Source organism: Eublepharis macularius, chromosome 2, assembly GCF_028583425.1.
Source record: "Eublepharis macularius isolate TG4126 chromosome 2, MPM_Emac_v1.0, whole genome shotgun sequence".
Taxonomy (NCBI): Eukaryota; Metazoa; Chordata; class Lepidosauria; order Squamata; family Eublepharidae; genus Eublepharis; species Eublepharis macularius.
In genome coordinates this window covers 130,319,796-130,341,521 of record NC_072791.1, presented here as the reverse complement: position 1 = coordinate 130,341,521, position 21,726 = coordinate 130,319,796, and the positions used below count along the sequence as shown (strand labels likewise).

The window sequence follows — 21,726 nt, the reverse complement described above, 5'->3', positions numbered from 1 at the left end:
TTAATTCCTTGTCCGTTCTTGTTAAAATAGGGTTAAGTGAGCAGGAATTCTTACTGTCTTTTAAGAGACATAAAAGTGATTGGAACAGGGGTGGGGGGAGTACTACCACCATCTGATCTCCAGGGAGAAGATGAATTCTCTCTAGAAAGGGAAGTAGAAGAGAATTCTAATTCTTGACAAACATGATCCTCCACTGGGGGAAATGTACACCTTGATCACTTTGCAAGTAAGTCCACAAATATGTAGCCCACTTGTTCATGCATAACATGTAAATAAGTTGTGGCCTGTCCTCTATTTGAAAAAGTGAACTCATTATCAGGGTAGGAGGCTAAAAGTCCCAGCACTACCTACCCTATCAAGGGTTCCCGACCCCATCGTCTCTGCCCAGCTGAGGGGAAGAGCACACACAGGAGCCCAGGAATCTTGTTACAGAACTTACAAAATTAGCAGTGAGAGAAAAGCCTCACAATTTCCCTGATATGTTACACCAGTCCCTTTGTCTATCCCAAGGCACAGGAGTAAAGGGACAACTCTCCAGGTCTATCAGAGGACTAAAGCAGAAGTCTGCCTTGCAAAGTGGGCTTGTAAGCAGAGTTCACAGAACAAAATTTTAATTCAGTAGGTGGCCCAAGAGGTACACAAAGTGGGTTCAACAGAAAGATTTATAGCTTTGAGGTCTCAGAGTCAAGAACCACAACTGAAATAAAAATATATTTATTTAAGATGCAAAGTTATTCAAAATACACAAGACAGACGGGGGATAAAACAACAAAACCTAGAGCATATAGCCCTAGCTAATACATACCATGGTATTCCAGAAGGCACAACAGAATTTTGTCAAAGGTGCAAAAGTCAGAGTCTTTCCAAGAGGCATACAGTTAGATGTCACAGTAAAGCAGAGGAATGGTTGCATAAGCATTCATCTACAGAATCAGAGGCAGGAGTGGTGCCATAGCAGAGCTGAAGCGTGTGTTGCAAAAGCTCAGCTAAAGTGCACAGCTTTATTAGCTATTTTTATACCATTTGGGAACCAAAGTGGCCCAGGCCTGTTAGCCAATCAGGTGCCCCAATGCTGATGTCACCAAGGTAGGTGCATATGTGAGGAAAGGAGGAGTGAGACCAAATCTGCAGCTTTTGGTTCCACCCACCATTCACACATGTTCCAAATTGTTTAATTGTACAAGAAACTGTACCATGGAGGCTCTACTAACAAACTAGCATGTTATCTTATCTCAAGGTTGCTGTGAACTGAGAACTTCTGAAGGTCACTTACTTTCTCAGGCAGGTTTCTCAGCAAAGGAAGGGTTTTGTAGCAAAAAGGAATTTTCCTAGCAAGAGTTTTTTTTTAGCACAGGGCCTCTTGACCAAAATTTCAAAAAACATGACTCCAGTTTGAGTTAGAAAAGGAGCATTTTATTCACACCCATTCTCAGGCACTTTACGAACAATATTTCTTCCTGCCTGACTGCTGTAATTCTTATTTGCCACAAGCAAGTGGTTATTTTAAAACCTATCCTATATTGGAATAGCAGAAATGGAAGGTGTCTGGAGGCAACAACCCTGCCCTGGACTTACCTTGGAGGCCCGGAAGAGGGCTTGGAGAGGCTGTTAATGCCTTGGCAAAGCCCGTGGAAGCCTGGAGGGAGGCAACAGGACCACCGGGAGTGTCCAGCATGCCGGCTAGGCTCCCCGTGGTGGCAGATGTCAGTGGCTGAGGAACAACGCATCCCACCCAGGCGGCTGCAACGCAGCAGAACTTGGTGGGACCCCACCAGCCCTACCCTAAAGGAGAGCAGGATATGCTGAAGAAGGAGCCTTGAATGAGGGGACACCAGGGGAGGCTCCCTAGTAGGTCAACTTAGCTGGCAATTACCTAGAGATGGGGTGGAAATGCCAGGAATAGGATAAAGCCAGGCAGAGATTCCCACCATGGAGACTCCATAAAAGTGGGTGTCAAGGGGAGACTGGTGAGGAGTAGTTAGGAGATAGGTGAGTGAAAGTGACAGAGAGAGAGAGAGAGAGCTTGTGCGAGACAAACCAGTGAACCTGAGAAGCCTGTCAGCCTAATGGAGGGAGAGAGGCTCAAGGGTACTGTAAACCCCGCCTCCTCCCCCCAATTTTGAGGCCAACCCTAATCCCTGCTGGAGAGTGAGACCAACCTGGAGGGCGTGCCCCCTTCTGGCTCTGATGACCAGGACGCAGAGCCTGACAGACAGAATTGACGAGGAAGGTTTATAGTAAAAACTAACACACACACATTACTAATGGTTTCATTAAAAAAAACCCTCTGTCATAATAATAACAACACATTATGTTATTATTAACACAACCCACCAAAGCTTGAATGACAATTGTGCGCTGAGGCCATTTCTCTTTGTTCACTGAAACAGCATGAAGTTTTAAAAATGTAAAAGAAAACCAAATAGAATTAAAAGGATATATTTCTTAGTAAAAAGTTCAAGAATTAGTTGTCTGATCAATAAACTTTGAGCTAGTATTTGCTTTTTTCACTTTATGCTTGACTGTTTCCCTTCTGAGCACTGATTTTTGGAGTTTATAACATTTACACCTAGTTTGTCTGCTCCCAGATTATGTGGGGAACTAACCAGAGAACTTACATGTTATTTCCAATATTATTCTGACTTTGCTTAGTAATATTTGAGAGTACTTTTACTATTATAAAATCCCTGCATATGGTGACAAAAGTGATTATGGTTTATATTTTAGTGTTGTGTTTGATCTGTCACCTTCTAGTTTGATTTAGATTTCTGTTGAAGGCCTGTGAAACTTCATGCTATAATAAATTAGTTAAACTCTGAGATTCTATGCCATGTTTTTTGTCTTCTTTTATCTGGCATTCTGTCCTTGGTAATATTTGTATTTTAAAATTCAATTCTTAGTGTTTCTAGTTTTGTACGTAAGACCACAGAGAAGATAGAAAAGATTGGTACCCTTCATGTGAATCCTGATAGAGTTAGACAGGACAATAATGATGAAGAGCAACTGCTAGAGGTGACTGCAAGTGTTATAACACATCCTCAAGAAGAAGAGTGAGTAGAAGCTAATTTACCCTCCTGTAAAATTATTTTGCTCTTAGGAAAATGATGAAGCAAGAAACCTAATATTTCATTAGCTGATAATGAAGGCTTACTGCAGATTTTATTCCCATTATGCAAGTGCAAGTCTGAGGTGCCCATTTACAGGGACACTAATATGCTACCAAAAAGCAATCTTTAACCATTTGAGGTATGCACTGAACTATTTGATAAATGTATCAACTTAGAAAAACTAGAAAATGGTTCCAGAAATATATTAAACCAGTTTCTAAAGGTCTTCTCAGCAGGGGTCATTTCGTAGAAAAAGAGCTGGAGGAACTCATTAGCATAACTCATTAGCATATGCCACACCCCTTGCCATCACCAGAAGTGTGTCATTAGCATAGCTGATTTGCATATGCCACACCCCCTCACATCACCTATCCTGGCTGTTTTGGACCCAATCCTGGCCATTCAGGGCTGTAATTGGGCTGAAAATGGCAAAAAAGGGCTGAAAATGGCCAAAAAGGGGCCCCAAATGTTCAGGATTGGGCTGCTGCTGAGTGGGAGAGTGATCCACCACCCGTCAGAGGCCCTATCTGGGCTGTTTCAGCCCCAATCCAGGCTGAAACGGGCCCCAAATGGCCGAGAGTAAGGTGGGTGGGGCCACCTGACATGTGACCTCTTTGGGGAACTGCCGGAACTGTGTTCCGGCGTGTTCCCCCTCAAAATGAGCCCTGCTACTCAGAATGCATGGGATTCTTACTTTTGGGTGAAAAGATCTTTATCTATAATCTCACAAGTTAGTGTGGGAAAATTAAAGAAACATAAAGAAAAATATCGCAAAGGTTAAGTGACTATAATGTTTGGTCTTTCAGCTCCTAGAGAGCTTCAGTTAAACAAGACAAGGGGAGGAGTGGTGAGCATTTTTCTTTCTCAGATCATTGATTAAAGTATAATTCTTATGTCTTAAGGATGGAGCTACAGAGCCAGCCTCAAGAAGAGAATTATCTTGAAGATCTCATGGTAGCAACTAAAGAGACTCTGTAAGTGACACTTTATTTGTAGATAGTTTCATATGGGTATTCAGATGAAAAATGCTTATTTTAAAAAATGTGCAGTGCTGAACAAATATTTTCGTAGGTAGATAAGTTTATTGCAGTTAGCCATTGGCCATAGCAGATTTACAATTTAAAACATACAGTTAACATCCAGTCCATAAACTGCATTAACTATAGAGCAACAATATATCTATAACAGATAAAACCCTGGTGTTTAATAGCATACTATCTATCCAAAAGCCCCACGAGCTACCAACTTTGCTTGACTCTTTCTTGCCACAACTGCAAATAAAGAGACTTTGTAAGATACCTCTGCATCTAAATCAGATAACAATATAGAGATTTTTTTCCACCTCTGAATATTGCCTTAAACTGGCTAGAATCACTGTCAGAAATTTATCTCTTGGGGTACAATACAATGGACAAGAGAGGATATAGTGGGGCAGATCCTCAATTTCTTTAGAACCACATATGCATGCACACTGGGTCAGTGAAACGTGATTAAAATTACTATCCAATACAGCCGTAGGCATTGTTTGAAGATGTAGAGAGGTGCTTAATTCAAGATATTAACTAAATAGGTGGATCTGAAATGATCGTAGTTAAATAATTTGTACCAGGTGCTGTCTTTGAATTCAGGCTTGATGCATGATCTATCCTTGCATCAAAGTCTTATATCCAGTTCCTGATTTTGGAGTTGTCGATTGCCGGAACCAAAAGATCATCCAGAATGGAATATCTGGAACGTATACTGTCAAGAAACATATAACGTTGCAGATCATTAGATAGGAGCGCATTTAAGGACTGTTGGCTAAGCATGTTAGCTCTAGCATTTGTATTTCTTATCCAGTATTTTATGATTATTAAATTCAGATTATTAAATTCACAGAATGCTATTTAGTAGTCATTTAAGATTTACCTGGAAGTTACAGGGAACATACCTTTTGATTAAGGGGAATTATCATAACTGAATGGGACCATAGAAGTTACATGCTTAGCCTTTTAGTTTATATAGTTTTTCTTTTGTTTGTTTTGTCTGTTTGTTTTATTATTTTCTGTTATTTTCTATTTGACTGTTGTGTGTATTTGTTTTTTGTCATTTTCTTCATATAAAACTTTAATTTAAAAAAAGGTGTATGCTTAGCCTTGCACTTCCTGGGGAGCAGGATTCAGTTGAGCCTGCAGTAATCTGCCACTCACAGTTGGTGAATCTGTGGTAGATTAGTGCATGCCTGATTTCATATACATGAGATTATTCACAGAAAAAGGCCTGCATGAGCAAAGATTACAGATTTTCAAATTAAAATGTTAAACACAAAGAAAATAGCACTCCAGAATGACTGTTGTCTAGTTGGGATGAATGGCCTATGTAAAACTACCACATTTGCTTAGCAATATGGTTTGGAATCCTGCAGTGGGGCTAATGGAAGGTGTTTCCATCATTGGGTCAGGACTTCCTATTACAGCTTGAAATATTCCCCATATCCTGTGCTTGAGGGATGGAGGACCTGCAGGCACAGTGTGAGAGATGAATTAGGAGTCTGCTGCCGTCACGGGGAATTGTTGACAATCGCTCCCCTCTTCAGTTAGCAGAAATTTACTACAGGATACAGGGCATTGGTTTGTCAGTAACTTCATTCTGATTTTCTAATTAGTTGAGTATCTGTTCTTTTTACAGAACCAGACTCCAGGATCCACTAATTTTGTTAGAACCACAGTGTTTGAGAGAGGTTTTGCTTTACTGGCTTCCATTTCTGGAGGACGCATTTGGTTTCAAGGTGGCTTCTATTTCAGAAAATAGCTCTTACAAGACAGATGAAGAGTTACCTTTGCACCCTGAAGGACAGCAAGTTTTTGAAGAAAATATAGGAATAGATAGTGATCTCACAGAGGAGGAACAGAGACCTGTCTCCAGAACGAACGATGAAAATGATGCTATAAATAACGAACAGGAAGGGACTTTGGACAGAAATGCCAGGGAAGGGTCAAGCAGCAACAATCAGATTGATAAAATGCTTTACCAAAAAACTGATGAAGAGACAGCCTTCAGCCAATCTTTCCAGATCTATTCCCCACATTTCATAGCACAAGACATGAAAAAGGATTTGATAGAGCTGACAACTTTGTGTTTTGAATTAAATGTATATGAGCATTTACAAGTAAATAATGAACAGTGCATGCAGCCAGAAACTTCCTGTGCTTTGACCTGTCAGTTCATAAAGGACTACTTTTTCCTTTTGGATTTGGAAAGACTGAAGCAGTGTATTATCGTCTCTCACAGCGATCATCCCCAGATTTGGGAAACCTATGTAGAAGGACTCAAAGGTAACCAATGCAGTGGTTTTTTGTCTTCTTTTAATGCAGTGAACCATTTACTTTTTCATTTATAGCCCACCTTTCTAGCTGAGACTCAAAGTGGATTACAAAATACAGAATAATTCTACCATACCATAATGCAGAAACTGGATTACAAAGGTAGAAAACAGTGCTGTAAAAGCAAAGTGATACATACATTAAATATTGTGATATACTACAATCTTCATCCTTTATGAAAGTGGTGTGTAGGGATGTGTAATACGGTATATCCTGTTTAAAAATATACCAGAAAAATACCTATTTTGTGTTATTTAGGTATATCCAGATATATCTGTCTTATTCAGGTATTTCAGATAAACTGGTATTTTCTGAATTATCCAAATATATTTGGGAATATCTCGGAATTGCATTTTAAAGACTGCAGCACCTTATTCCCCCTCCCGCATCCTTGTTCAGGTTTCCCAGGCTGCAAGAGGAGAGGGAAGGGAGGCAGTATTACTATGTGTATGTGTATGTGTTGCTTGCTTGCCATCTGCCATTGCCAGGTGTAGCTGGCTGCCTTGGTACTACTGGCTTGCCAATTTAGGTGCTGGGATTCTCTGGTCTAATGTTGGTTCTGTTGAGTTTGCATTGGCCCTCCGTTCTGCCTAGCATCTGTGAGTGACACTGGTTCTGTTGGGCTTGTAACAGAGTCCTTTGCTACAGGTTGGTTCTACTGGGATTCTCTGGTCTGGTGTTGGTTCTGCTGGGTTTCTCTGTTTTGATATTGCCCTGTTGGGCTTTATTGGTTCTGTTTGCATTAAAAGGCTTGGCCAGTTAATGGGTTTTTTCCCCCATAGGAAAAAAGGGGAAGTGGCTAGGATCACAATTTCAGGGGCGTGTAGAATTGTACCCTTGACCCAATTGACTTGAGGATTCTTTAGTGGACAGGCAGGACTACATTCCCTGCAATTTTGGTGCAGTTTGCTTGAAAAATGGCCCTCCAGGCCCTTGGAAAGTTTTCCCCATAGGGAATAATTGAACTTAATATGTTCAGAATTCTTTTTTATAAGAATTTTTATTTTATTAATAAGATTAAAAACCCAATAAAGGACACAGAAAGGACAAATTAAAGAAAAACGAATAGAAAAAGAGGGGGGGGAAGAAACAAATTAAAGGCAAAGCAAAGAAAAATAATACATATTTCATTTTCTGTTTTCCTCTACACTACTTATTATACCTTTACACATATTTACCTCTAAAATTTACCTTTTCAGTACTGCCCCCCTTCTATTTATTTTCCCAAGTTTCTTGGAAATCAAATCAAATTATCAATTCATTTTTTCTTGTCTTACGCAGAAAGTCAATAAGGGGTTTCCAATTAACCATGAATGTTTTATCTCTAATCAGAGCTGTAAATTCAGCCATCTCTGCTAACTGTATCATTTTCACAATCCCGTCATCCATTGCAGGCAATACTGTACTTTTCTTTTTTTGTGCATATAAAAGCCTAGCTGCCGTTGTCATATATAGAAATAGAATACCATGTTTGTTTTCCAACTGTTTGTCCATTAGTCCCAACAAAAAGGCTTCTGGTTTAAATTGTATCTTGATCTTCAAAATTTTCTGTATCATATGAATTTGTGACCAAAATTTTTTTGCTTTAAGACAAGTCCACCAAAGATGATAAAATGTTCCTTTATGTTGCTTACATTTCCAACATTTGTTTGACATACCTTTACTCATTTTTGTTAATTTATCCAGAGACATATACCACTGTTACATCATTTTGTAAAAATTTTCTTTTAGTGTGGAACTCAAAGTGAATTAAAGACCCTTTACCCACATATTTTCCCACTGGTCCATTTGTATATTATACCCAATTTTTTGCCCTATTTTACCATACAGTCTGTCATACATTCTTCTTCCATTTCAAATTTCAACAAAAGTGTGTACATTTTGGCAATAATGTGTTCATCATTTGTACAAAGCTCTTTTTCAAAGTCTGTTTTATTGTAATCAAAGCCCCATAATTTTTAATCTAATTTAAACCTTTCTAACAGTTGTGCATAGAAGAACCACTGGCATTTATAGCCTTTAGCTATTAGATCTTCCCTTGTCTTCAATTTGCAGTCTCCTTGTGAGAACTCTAATAATTCTCCATACGTCAACCATCTCTGTTTAGTTTCATTTAACTTCTGTAGAAAGCTTCCTGTGTTGAAATCCAAAGCTGTGTCTTCTGTGATAGTCTCAGTTTATATTTATTCATAAGTCTCAAGATGGCTCTCCTAATAATGATTTTTGAAGTCTACATTGACCTTTACTTTATCATAAAGCATGCCATCCAAACCTCAGGTCATGACTTTCCAAAATCAAGAGCCTATCATTTCTCAGAAGCATCCATTCTTTCATCCACATTATACATGAGGCAGTGAAAAAAAACTTCAAGTCCCAAGCAAGTCTCTAATCTGGCCCTTCTGGGCAAGGTAATTGAGAAAGTGGTGGCTGATCTACTGCAGGTCTTCTTGGACCCTTTTCAGTCTGGTTTCAGCCTGGCTGTGGGACAGAAACAGCCCTGATGGACTTGCAACTTCCATCTGAATGTAAACAAGGGTCATGCCTCTTCTTTTGCTCCTACTGGATTTATCTGCAGCTTTTGACCATGGCAGTGGACCATGCCATTTTGTTGTATCTATTTCTCCCTCTAAACCAGGAAATGTTCTTTGGACTGGTTTACATAATTCCTTACAGACTATTGTCAAAGATTTGCCATTAGAGACCAGCTGTTGTCATCCTCAGGGGACATTTCTGTTCCTCATGCTATGTAAAAATTCCTGAAATTATTCATAGTTCAGGAATCAAGTGTTATCAACATGCTGACAACATTCACGTCTGTGTTTATCCAGATCTCCTGGTGATATGATAGAGGTCTTGAGCTACTGCCTGTCTACTTTGGTTAAATGGCTGAGCGAATAAATTGAAACAGAACTCTGGCAAGATGGGGATAATGCTGAATAGGAAGGGTGAGGTCTTGAAGGACATTGTGCTTTCTACTTTCAATAGGAGTCCAGTTGTCTATTGCTGGCTCGGCTAAAATCCTAGGGCTTATACTAGATCCAGCACTACTGCTGGAGAAGCAGCTTAAAGCAGCTGCAAAAATGCTTTCTTCCAACTTATTTTAGCCCAGAAATTAGACCCCCTACTTTGACTCGGCAGAGCTGACCCCTGGATCTATGCCTTGATAACACAGAGATTAGACGATTGTAATGCACTCTACATGGGTCTGCCCTTGAAGTCAACTCTGAGACTCCAGATACAGAGTGCCACAGCTTAGTTATTATTTCAAGCTAGCTGGAGCATGCATATGACTCCCATTCTACAATCACTTCACTGACTGCCCATCCATTACCTGGCTCAATTCAAGGCAAGACTGTCACAATCTAAGCCCTTCATGGCCTTTGCCCCTCATATCTACAGGACTGCCTTGCTTGCTATATTCTGCCATGCTAGCTTTGCTCATCTAAGCAGGGCGTTCTGTAGATGCCATCCAAAAAATGGGCAACAACTGCCAGAACATGTGCATTCTCTATTGTGGCCCTCATTTTGCAGAACGAACTGCTTGTGAAGGTCAGGAAGTCCTCTCCCTGAGAAGGCCATCATTAGCAGAATGGAATCATAGGAGCCAACCCAGTAATTTTGTGAACAAAAGGTCACCCACAGACCAGGGCATGGGACAGAGACAGCACTAGTAGCATTAGTGGATGATCTCCGTCTAAATATAGACAAAGGTCATGCCTCCTTATTGCTCCTTCTGGATCTATCTGCAGCCCTTGACACAGTAGACCGTGCCATCGTGTTGAGGCATTTAGAGACAGAAGTGGGCCTCAAAGGACATGCATTCGACTGGTTTAAATTGTTTCTTATGGAATAGACTCAAAGAAGATCAGCTATCTTCAGAATGGGAGCTATCTTGCAAGGTTCCTCAGGGCTCAGTCTTATCTCCCGTGTTATTCAACCTCTACATAAAGCCTTTAGGGAACTCATTTGCAGCTGTGGCGTTGGCTGTCACCAATATGCAGATGACAGCCAACTCTATATCTCACTATCCAGGTCCCTACAGGATCTAGCAGAAATCTTGGATTGCAGCCTGACAGCTGTGGTGAAATGGCTGAAAATGAACAAATTGAAATTGAACCCAGACAAGATGGAAGTGATGCTTGTTGGGAAGGCAGAGATCTTGTTGAAGGACATTGTACTCCTCACTTTCGATGGAGTTTGTCTGACCCTTGCAGACTTGATCAAGCGTCTAGGGGTTATACTAGATCCAGTGCTACTACTAGAAAAACCAGTTAAGGCAACTGCAAAAAATGTCTTTTACAACTTCACTCTAGCCTGGAAGCTTCTTACCTTGACATGGCCGACCTGGCCACCTGGATCCATGCCATGGTAACATCAAGACTTGACTATTGTAATACACTATACATAGGTCTCCCATCTAAGTTAACTAGGAGACTCCAATTGGTGCAAATCTCTGTGGCACGACTGTTATCAGAAGCAAGCAGGAACATGAACATCACCCCCATTCTGCAGTCACTCCATATCAGTTACCATGCTCAATTCAAGGTATTGGTTATCACATACAAAGCTCTTCATGGCCTTGGTTCGGCATACCTATGGAACCACCTCCCTCCTCGTTCCTCCATGGCAGCTTCGCTCATCTGAACAGGGTCTCTTACAGGTGCCACCCTGTACATGGGCAAAATCAACAGCAGCCCATACATGGGCTTTCTCTGTGGTGGCCTCTACCCAGTGGAATGGCCTGCCTGAGGAAGTCAGGAGCCCCCACTCTCATAGCTTTCTGCAGACAATGCAAAACCAAATTATTCAAAAAGGCTTTTGTATTGTAGGGAGGGGGTCTCAGATGCTTTGCTAATGAGTTAAGGACCATAGACTTCACCACTATGTTGCCTTATGTACTATCTGTTGTTTTAAATGTGTTCCCATGATCCACCTGTGCTTCATGTTGTCTCATGACAGCCCTAGAATTGCTTATGTTCTGTTTCAGCATTTCTTCAACTCTGTATTGGATTCTTACTAATGCTATGTCTTTGTAAACTTGGGTTTTTTTACCTTATGGCATTTATGGAAATGTCCTTGAAAATGACTGTACTAATCTCACACTGTGTAATCTACCTTGAGTCTCAGTGAGAAAGGTGAACTATAAATGACATTAATAATAATAATAATGATAATATTAATAACTTGAATATATCTTAGAGTGAATTGTATCTTGAGTTTAGACTTGTCTTATGTATATTGTTGGATACCATGTCCCTGATACTATGAAAATCTATTCAGTCTAAAAGTTTAAATTGGCTATCTAATCACTCTAGGTTTGGAATAGTGTAGTTGAAACATCATTTGAATAGCTAGCCCCCATGTGGATCACAAACTCCCTAAAACAGATGCAGCAGTGGCTGCAATTTAGCATTTTGCAAACGCAGGGGAATTTTGACAACTAGCACATTGAATTTGCAAGGAAACACTGAAATGCCACAACCAACATAAGCAGGCGGGACTAGAGTGGGCTCCATCTTATGTTCCCTGTCTGCTTTCCCTTCTCCCCCCCTGCCCCCAGCCACTGCCCCAACAGATGAACAGGTGGGGAGGCAAGGAAAAACCTAGACAGGTGAAGGGAAGGAGAGGTAGGCAGGTTGGGGAAGGGAAGGAAATACCAAGCATGTGGTGGGAAATGGAGCCAGAGCGGGGAGAGTAGGGCCATGTAGAATATGCATTTTTTTTAGTCCTTGCAGGTTCCCTCCCATTTTATCTAATCTTAGCATGAGTGAGTAGTTATAAAAGTACCAGATTAATTTTACTTGTTGTACATTTAATACCAGTTACTCAGATTTAAGTGAATACCCTTTTGTTTATCATGTGTTAAGCACCAGTAAACATCAGTGCATATTTATAAAGGTTAATGTTACTCTTAAATATACTGGGTTATAATTTGCCTTATTCTTTGTTTCAGAATTGACTCTGATGAGCCCAGTTACTACGGCAGTAGAAAATGGAGATATGTTTAAAACACTGAAATTGTTAGTTGATTTGGGCCCCTGGGATGCTCCTGTATTATTGGCTCATGCCCAGAGGTACACACTTTGTCTTTCTTGAAAGTGTCATTTTTCATTCTTGATTATTGATACAGGCAACAGTCCAGTCCATCTCTTTGCATGTACATAGCTGTGAGTGCAAAGGATGTATTCCCCTGTTATATTTTGATTCCCATGTGCGCTGAACTGCATGGGTGAGTTGGATGAAGGAATGGGCTCCCCCATTTTAAAAATACTTTGGTATGATGATCTTTGTGATTATACATTTGCCCATTAGAGGAATAGCGTGCTAGTAAAAATAGTTCATCTTTGGTGTTCTGTGCAGTCCCACTTGGGGCCTGCACATGTGCAGGCCTGCCGATTCTGTAGGTTTTCTAGCTAAAAACTTGCAGCAGGGGAGTGCTCCTGCCTCCCACAGCACCTACGTGGCTGTTTTCCTGCCAAAATAGCCCTAGGGAAGGTGGGGCATCCTCTGCTACCCTCAGTTCCTCTTTCGCTGCCGTGTTCAGAGGTTCTAGCTCATGGTCGGGAGATAAGTTGCTCTTTGCTTATTCTCATTTCTGTGAGTTCCTTTAATCTAAAATGTCTGAAAAAGCATTATTCAAGCGCTGCACTAAATGCAACGCAAAAATGATGAAAACTAACAGTCATTCTCTCTGTTTGATGTGCCTCGGTGAGGGTCACCAACTGCAGAGTTGCAAGCACTGTCAAAAGTTCACACCAAGGGCCCGATCCGCGCGATCTAGTAGGCTGAAGGTGGCTTTATGGGCTAAGGCTGTAGAGGTGCCCACCCCCACAGCAAAAGACCTAGCATCGGCCGGTGAAGCCATGACATCGGAACCGAGACCACCCTCGACACAGAGACCACCATCAGTTCCAAAACCCACCTCGTTGGGGTCGAAAACGCCTCGGAGCCAAGCACCTTCTGCATCACCTGCTTCGGATCCGTCGGGAACTCACCGATCGAAGTCGAAGGACTCTATTCGCTTGGTTCTGCGACAGACCCGATTGAAACCGGAGGCTGCAACCTCTGGGAGCAGTTCCCCCAGGAAGTGTTCTAAAAAGAGCAAGCACGGCACTGCGGGCTGATCATCTAAGGCACCCGAGGGTACATCACAAGAAGCTGATGTGGTGATTGTGGAATGGCCTCGCACAGCTTCTCTTAGGTTGGGATCCCCATCCAGGTCGAGGTCCATTTTTTCCTCGGAGGAGGAAGGGGAGCTTCCAAGACAAAGATACCCTGCTAAGTGCTCTCTAGCAAAGGGACACTGTTATGAGAGGGAAGAGTGGTTCCTATTTGATCATCCCTATGATGTGGACCTGGGATGCTCTTACAAGGGATCCATCACCTTACCCATCGAGGAGGAGACACTTTCTCCAGCTCACACATGGCATACCAGCCGTCGGGTTCGGAACTGGAACCGGAGCACTACCGAGAGCGTCACAGCTCGTCACCTCCTCCAGACACTCTGGAGGAGACAGTGGGAGAGGCAGGGGAGGTATCCCTGACTGATGATTTCCACTCCTACACAGAGCAGCTAATCAGAATAGCCAAGGTGCTGGAGGTTAACATACTGAACCCAGATCGAAGGACAAGATCTTCCAGCACATTTATTCAGGTTCTACCAATAGTGTGGCCTTCCCTGTGATTTAAGGGTTCGTGGAAATGAGTATGACCCTTTACCAGAAGCCAGCATCACTTACTGCCACTGCAAAGAAAGCGGAGGGTCTCTATAAGACCAAGGATGACTCTTGCCCTTACCTGGCTACTCACCCACCGCCATCTTCATTGGTGACTGAAGAGCTGCAGACTAGGCAGTGCCAGGGACCCTTTGCTACCCCTTCTGATAAGGAAGGAAAGAAGTTGGACGTTTTGGGGCTCAAGATTTACTTGTCTGCTGCCCTGAACATTAAGATAGGCCCCCATCATGGCGGCATAATTGGCTATCAACTGGCCCTTTGGAACAAGATTGTGGCCTTTTTTGAGAAGCTTCCAGATGAGCAAAGGCACTTGGCGAGGGTTCTTCAGAAGGAAGCCATTTGTCTAGCTAGGCATCAGATAAATGCGGACAGGAATGCTGCTGACACCTCGGCCAGGACTATGGCCTTGGCTGTAGTCTTCAGGAGGCATACATGGCTGCGTGCCACAGCCCTTCCGACCAAGACTCGGAATAAGGTGGAGGACCTCCCGTTTGAAGGCAAAACACTTTTTTCTGAGAAGACGGGTGAATATCTGTCTCAGAAACGTAAGGACCGTCTGACGGCTCACTCCTACGGAGTCCTTCCACCAGCTCAACAGGGAGGATGCTCGCAATATTGTCAACTCCTGTTCAGAGGGAAGTATCAGAAAGTATCACCCGTACCAAGGATACTCATATCCTTCACATCACCAGTTTCAGGGTGGTGAAAGTGGCTTCTCCAGATGGAGATAGAACCAGAGGCATGGATCTCAGTCACAGCAAAATAAGGATCAGGTGTCTACGTCTAAACGATTCTGACTAGGCCTGGAGCCAACCCCAGTCTTTGGGGAGTAGCTACGTGGTTTTTTCTTTGTCTGGAAGTGAATCACTTCTAATATTTGGGTGTTGAAAATAGTTTATGCTGGTTATAAAATAGAATTTGAAAGTTATCCTAGTCTGGTTCTTCCTAACCTTTCAGGCTTTCAGTCGTGTCCACTATTAAGGACTGAGCTGGCTGCGCTCCTGGAGAAAGGCACTGTACAACCTGTACAGGAGGAGGAATCTAAATTGGGGTTCTACTCTAGATTCTTTCTGATTGACAAGAGAGATGGGGGACACAGGCCTATCCTAGACTTGAGAAATTTGAACACCTTTGTCGCAGCTTGTAGGTTTCTCCTGACTACTTTGCACACTGTCATGTCACTGATCACCCCTGATTGTTGGTTAGCGGTCCTTGACCTGAAGGACGCTTATTTTCATGTTTCCACACATGAATCGCATAGGAAGTTCCTACGCTTTATGTTTGAGAGTCAGCTGTATTAGTATTGGGTCTTACCCTTTGGCTTATCCACAGCACCTCGCATTTTCACAAAGTGCGTGGTGGTGGTCATAGCTCACTTGCACACTAAGGGTTGCTGTATTTGGTCGACTGGTTAATTGTTGGACTTTCAGAGGAGGATGTTAATAGGCAGGTCCAGTTAACTCTATGTACCTGTCTGGAGCTGGGTCTACTGGTAAACCAAAAGAAGTCGAAGCTGGTCCCAGCCAGGAAGGTGCAGTTCATTGGAGCAGTATTGGATGGTGAGGCGAACAGGACCTTCCTCCCTGTGGAGAGAGTAGAAAATATTAGAAAGCTAGTTGGTTTATTCGAACATTGTCATTTTCAGACAGCTAAAAGTGTGCAAACACTATTAGGTCTTATGGCATCTACGACAGCTGTTGTTACTCACGCCTGCCTGAGGATGCGGGAGTTACAGCTGTGGTTTATTTCGGTTTATAATTGCAAGAGGGACCCACAGGAGAAGTTCAACATCCCTAGGCCAGTGATTAGATCCTTTCAATGGTGGGTGGATGAGTCACATCTTGCCTCCAGTTTAGGATGAGAAGCACATTGTGGGGAGTTGTATGCACACGGTTTGTGGGAAGACAATGACAGGGAGGCTCATATTATCCTCCTTGAAATGAAGGCCGTACATTATGCCTTAACATCCTTTTCAGATGGGGTACGAAACAGATCGGTTTTAATCCTCATGGACAATTCCACAACCATGTTCTGCCTGAACAAACGGGGGACTACGTCCTGCAGCCTCTGCAGAGAGGCTATGTCCATATGGACTTCGGCTATACAACACGGAGTCCACCTGTCTGCGGTACACATACCAGGGATGGACAATATCATAGCAGACCGTTTGAGCAGACTGGAGGAGAATCCGTATGAGTGGTCCATAAAGGACGAGTGTCTGGACACAGTCTTCCACTTGTGGGGGTACCCCGAAATAGATTTGTTTGCTACCAGGAAAAATTGGAAGGTAGACCTCTTCTGCTTGAGAGGAGGCCTGGGATTAGGTTTCTTGGGAGACACCTTCCGGTTATCCTGGTCCAATCACTTCCTATACGCTTTCCCTCCCATTCCGCTGTTACCCAGGGTGGTGAGCAGACTTCAAGAGGGGAATGTGTGGGCGATTCTAATAGCACCCTACTGGCCAAGACAACCCTGGTTCCACAGATTTCTGAGGTTAGCGAGCAAGATTCACCACTTTCCTCTGGAACCAGATCTCTTTTCGTGGGACGGGGTCTTTCATCATGGGATAGAGAGACTCAGACTGACTGCACAGCTGATTCTGCCACAGACACTGTCGAAAAGCGTAGCTCAAGTGATCTTAAATGCTAGGCATCTCTCCACTAGACAGTCTTACCAGATTAAGTGGGACAAGTTTGTATGGTGGGCGTCAGGGCATGAACTGGACCCTGTAAACTGTTCCTTGAGTAAAGTTCTGGAATACTTACTGGAATTGAAACAGAAGGGTGTCTCAAACTCTTCAGTCAAAGTGTATATGGCAGTGATATTGGCCTTTCATGCCCCTGTGGACAATAAAATTATTTTTTGCATTTCACATCCAAAATATAAAAGAGTCCAGTAGCACCTTTAAGACTAACCAACTTTGCTGTAGCATAAGCTTTCGAGAATCACAGTTCTCTTCGTCAGATGCATGGCATGGCATCTGACAAAGAACTGTGATTCTCGAAAGCTTATGCTATAGTAAAGTTGGTTAGTCTTAAAGGTGCTACTGGACTCTTTTCTATTTTGCTACTATAGACTAACACGGCTAACTCCTCTGGATCTATTCACATCCAAAATGTTTCTGAAAGGGCTTAATAATATGTTTCCTACTGTGCACAGGGTTGTACCACAATGGTCTCTGAGCGTAGTGCTTGCACAATTAATTAGTAAACCCTTTGAACGGCTGGCCATGTGCCAACTGTGATATTTGTCTTTGAAGGTGGCCCTTTTAGTGGCACTCACATCAGCCAGGAGGGTTAGCGAGCTAGCTGCGCTCAGTTGTGAACCACCGTTCCTTAAGATCCACTCAGAGACGGAAACTGGAGTTTCTGCCTAAGGTCGTCTCCAAGTTTCACATGTCACAGGAAATAGTTTTACCTGTTTTCTTTAAGGACCAATGCTGAACGCTCCCTACATACACTAGATGTTTGGAGGGCACTCCTTTTCTTCCTAAACAGGACTAAACCCTTTAGGGTGGATTCCCAATTATTCGTTTGTTTTGCAGGCCCTAATAAGTGAAAGAAAGCCAGTTCACAGACAATAGTCAGATGGGTAGTACAGGCCATCAAGGCTTGCTACAATACCACTAACTTACCTTGTCCATTAGAAGTCCACGCGCATTTCACCAGGTTGCAGGCATCTTCTGCAGCCCTTTTGAAAGGGGTTCTGATACAGGAACGGGGTCATTGGCTGACACGTTTGTCAAGCACTACGCACTGGATGTCTTGGACAGAAGGGAAGCCGCAGTGAGTACAGCCATGCTCCAGTCGATCTTCCTGTGAATAGAAGCAAGCTCCACCACCCAGGTAAATAGCTTGTTAAACTCCCATTTGGGACTGCACAGAAGATCGAAGATGAAAAGCAGTGTTGCACTTACCTGTAACTGTTGTTCATTGAGGTCTTCTGTGCAGGCACACATACCCTTCCTCCTTCCATGCTAATGCTCTTCTAGCAGTGGAGAGTACGGCAGCGAAAGAGGACCGAGGGTAGCAGGGGACGCCCCGCCTTCCCTAGGGCTATTTTGGCGGGAAAACAGCTGCACAGGTGCTCTGGGAGGCAGGAGCGCCCCCTGCTGGAAGTTTTTAGTTTTAGGAATCAGTAGGCCTGCACATGCACAGTCCCCATATGTGCCTGCACAGAAGACCTCAATGAACAACAGTTTCAGGTAAGCGCAACACTGTTTTACTGTGGAAAAAATCAAGTCTCCCTTATGTGTTTAAATATGTGCTTTGTCATTTCTTCTTTTATACAGGCTTTATGAAAAGTTTGGAGAAACTTCTCTAAGGCCCCTGATCAAGTTTTATCCTTCCATATTGCCTTCAGACATCAAGCAAATTTGTAAAAGCAATCCTGAGCATTTTCTAGCATTTTTAGACAGTTTAATCAACTCAAAGGCTGAAGATGAACGGTACATAAAGTTTTTTCTTACTCTGGACAACAGAAGTAAGGATGGGATGCAAAGAAATAATTAAAATGAATTGGGTTTTGCACATTTGGTTTCTTGTGTTTTCCAGTTACTAGGCTAGAATTTCTTAAGAAGACAACACTACTTAAATAAGTGATACTTGAGTATGCTGTTTTGCTTTAAGGTACAAATTGAAAGCGAAACAAGCCCCAGTTTCTGAGATACTGTAAATCCCTTCTTCCTGATGTTTGTACATTTAAAATTTACCCGGTATAATTGATAATGCTTTTCTAGGTTGTCTTTCTTGTTATCTCTTCTCCATCCTGAATCAGTACGATTGGATTGGTTATGTTTGGCAGTTTCTCATGATGCACCAAATGCAGCAAGTACCAGGGATGCCCAAGGAAATCCAAGGTATGAGTTATCTAGGTTTGCTATATGCCAGCACCCCCGTAATACAATTCCTATTTCTCATTCGTTTGTTGTAGGGCTTATTTAGATTATTTACAAGGTGCACCAGTGGTAATTGAACATTGGAGAATAATCCTGATGGGCTAAAGGGCTGAGTCGTAGTACAAAGTATCTAGTCCATATGTCAATTACTTAGTACAGTTATTTAATATATTGCCCTCCCTTTCACAAAAAGTGGGCACCAGGCTCTGTGACGCATGTGTAACCACATTATGCAGATACCTTATACTGTTGATGCATTAGCAGGAAAAACCATGGCTTTCTGAAGATCCTAGGGCTTGAGTAAAGAAATATTTCCTTGAAACAAGCAGTATTTTGAAAAAACTGTATTCTTCACAATTGATATTTATTTATTTACTTCAAAAAATTTATGCCACCGCTCTAGGAACCTGCCTGAGGCAAAATACTAAAATATTGATTCAAGTCCAACATTAAGATATTGATTCAAGTCCTATAGTATAAACTATTTGGAAGGTCTGTTAGTTTCAACTCATGTGGACAAACTTATCACATGTTTGGTAGCCCTAATGTTCATTCGCAAAATGTTGGCCTGTGTGTATTTATAATGGGAGCTTTTCTCACCATGAAATTTATTATTGATAGAATTCAAACACATGTTAAAACATAAGGAAAAGACCTTATACTACACCAGCTGCTCTTGAGTTTCTTTATACTTTGATGTGAGACAGAAATTGTACTGTATTTGTCATAAAAACATCTTTCTGAATTGAAAATGCTTTATTTGACATGGATAATTTTGACAAAGTAGCCAATGCTTTACAGTGTTGCAGTGTTACGTTTGCCATTTAAACAAATAATTTGATAATTGTGAAATTTTCTTACCACTTTAGACTTGGCTCATTGTAATTTTTTTGAAAAAAATGTATTTGTGCAAAAAAAAAAAAAGAGAGAGAATCCTGGCAAACAAAAACAATGCTGGCAGATCTATACATAAGCTCCTATAAAAAGGTCTCCAAATATCTAAAAATTAGTTCATGTACAGTTGCCATTTATATGCAATATGTTCAAATGTTGAAAAGTTTACAAGGTCCTCAATCCAGAGAGTTATGGGAAGTGGGCTTTTATCTTTCCAGTGCTTATAACTGTAAGGGCATGGAGAGTCCATTTCTATTGACCATCAGTTAGGTTCCAAGAGACAGGCGACTAGTTTAAAACTTCAGAAACATTCTCAAAAATAAATGAGTATTCTAATACAAAATGAGTAATGACTTCTTTCCAAAAGTAATGACTTCCGGACTGAATAACTGGACATGTTTAAAGCATGTACGTAAGAAAAGCATCTTGTGTAAGTTACAATGCCAACAATTAGGTAATGTATTTAATCCCTTACTAAAAAGACACTGTGTCATCCAATATACCCTAAACATAATTTTTTTGCAGAATAAGTCACAGCTTAAGATCCATAGCATCAACAGGTATAAGGTGAAAACCATATCCCATTGCTTTGGCAGAAATGGACAACCTAGCTTACTATTCTATTTGTTTCTGAGGCCTCATGGTGAACTTTACGTCAGGCTTTCTACATATTTGGCTTATGAGGTTCGGATCCACTTTGTTCATTGGTTCTCGCCCCAATGCTACTTTGATTGTTTAATTCTGCACTTTGAGGCAGTTGAATCAGAGTGGTGTCTGTTTTTTATTTTTGCACTAGAAAATACCCTGATTTTATTTTGGGCTTTCTGGGGGAAGATGGCATGTCAGTGGTCTCATCATCAGTGTTTTTTTATTTTTTGCACATATGTAGCAATATTGTAATGTTTAGGTGTTAAGGGGGTTGTATGATTGGCTGAGGTGTTCTGGAGGGAAACTGTTTTGAAATACTAAGTGGGACTCAGGGCTCTCTGCTAAGTTTTTATGTTAGCCATCGCAGCATTTTTCTCCCAGTATCTCAAACCCTTAATTTATTTTTTTTTTTGCTCTTGAAACAGCAGCACTGCAGCATTGGTTTTTAAAAAAAACTATGAAAAAGAGAGGTCTTTCCAAGGGGTGATTTTTCACCTGGGAAGATGATTCTCCCGTGGTCCTGAGAGTGGGGCAGTCAGTCCTGACTCTTGGGGTAGCTCCTCCTCCTTCCAAGCAGGGTCGGACAAACTTGCGATCCTAGGGGGAGGGGCTCCCCTCGGCTCTCCAGTTTTTTCTGGCCCTGCTTCTGCGGGGAAGCAAACTACGTTGCTCTCTGGAGCAACGATCCAGGGAAAGAAAAAAGAAGAAAAGAACTTTGGCAGGCGCTGGCTCGCAGGGGAAAAGGAAGGACTTGTTCCTCCACCCCACCCCACCCCCATCCCTCCCGAACCAGGTGGAGGCACGATTTGGCTGCGAGCAGCAGAGCCGACATTTTTTCCCAGGAGTGGGAACCCAGCTTCTGCAGGGGCTAAGTCTAAATCAGGAAGAAAGCCGGACGGCCGCAGAAATCGAAACCGGCCGCCTTTTTGGTGCGAATCCTCGCCAACAGTGCAGCCGCGGCTGGAAAAGCCGCGGCAGAAAAGCTGCAGCAGCAGCAGCAGGAGAAAAAGAGCGGCAGAGCCCCATTTAGCGCCGAAATGCCAGATCGAGGTAAGAGCGTTTTAAGGGGGGGGTTGCCGCCC

General features: G+C 42.3%; 1 protein-coding gene across 2 annotated transcripts in view; it reads left to right on the top strand.

Moving 5' to 3' along the window:
* The window catches only part of HPS5 (HPS5 biogenesis of lysosomal organelles complex 2 subunit 2), a 99,523-nt gene that overhangs the window by 52,532 nt on the left and 25,265 nt on the right, over positions 1-21,726 (top strand). For both annotated transcript variants that reach the window (XM_054970743.1, XM_054970742.1), the window contains exons 14-19: positions 2,901-3,050; positions 4,010-4,081; positions 5,775-6,421; positions 12,423-12,543; positions 18,497-18,652; positions 18,944-19,063. In XM_054970743.1, coding sequence (XP_054826718.1) covers positions 2,901-3,050; positions 4,010-4,081; positions 5,775-6,421; positions 12,423-12,543; positions 18,497-18,652; positions 18,944-19,063 — 1,266 coding nt within the window. The remainder of the gene's footprint in view (positions 1-2,900; positions 3,051-4,009; positions 4,082-5,774; positions 6,422-12,422; positions 12,544-18,496; positions 18,653-18,943; positions 19,064-21,726) is intronic.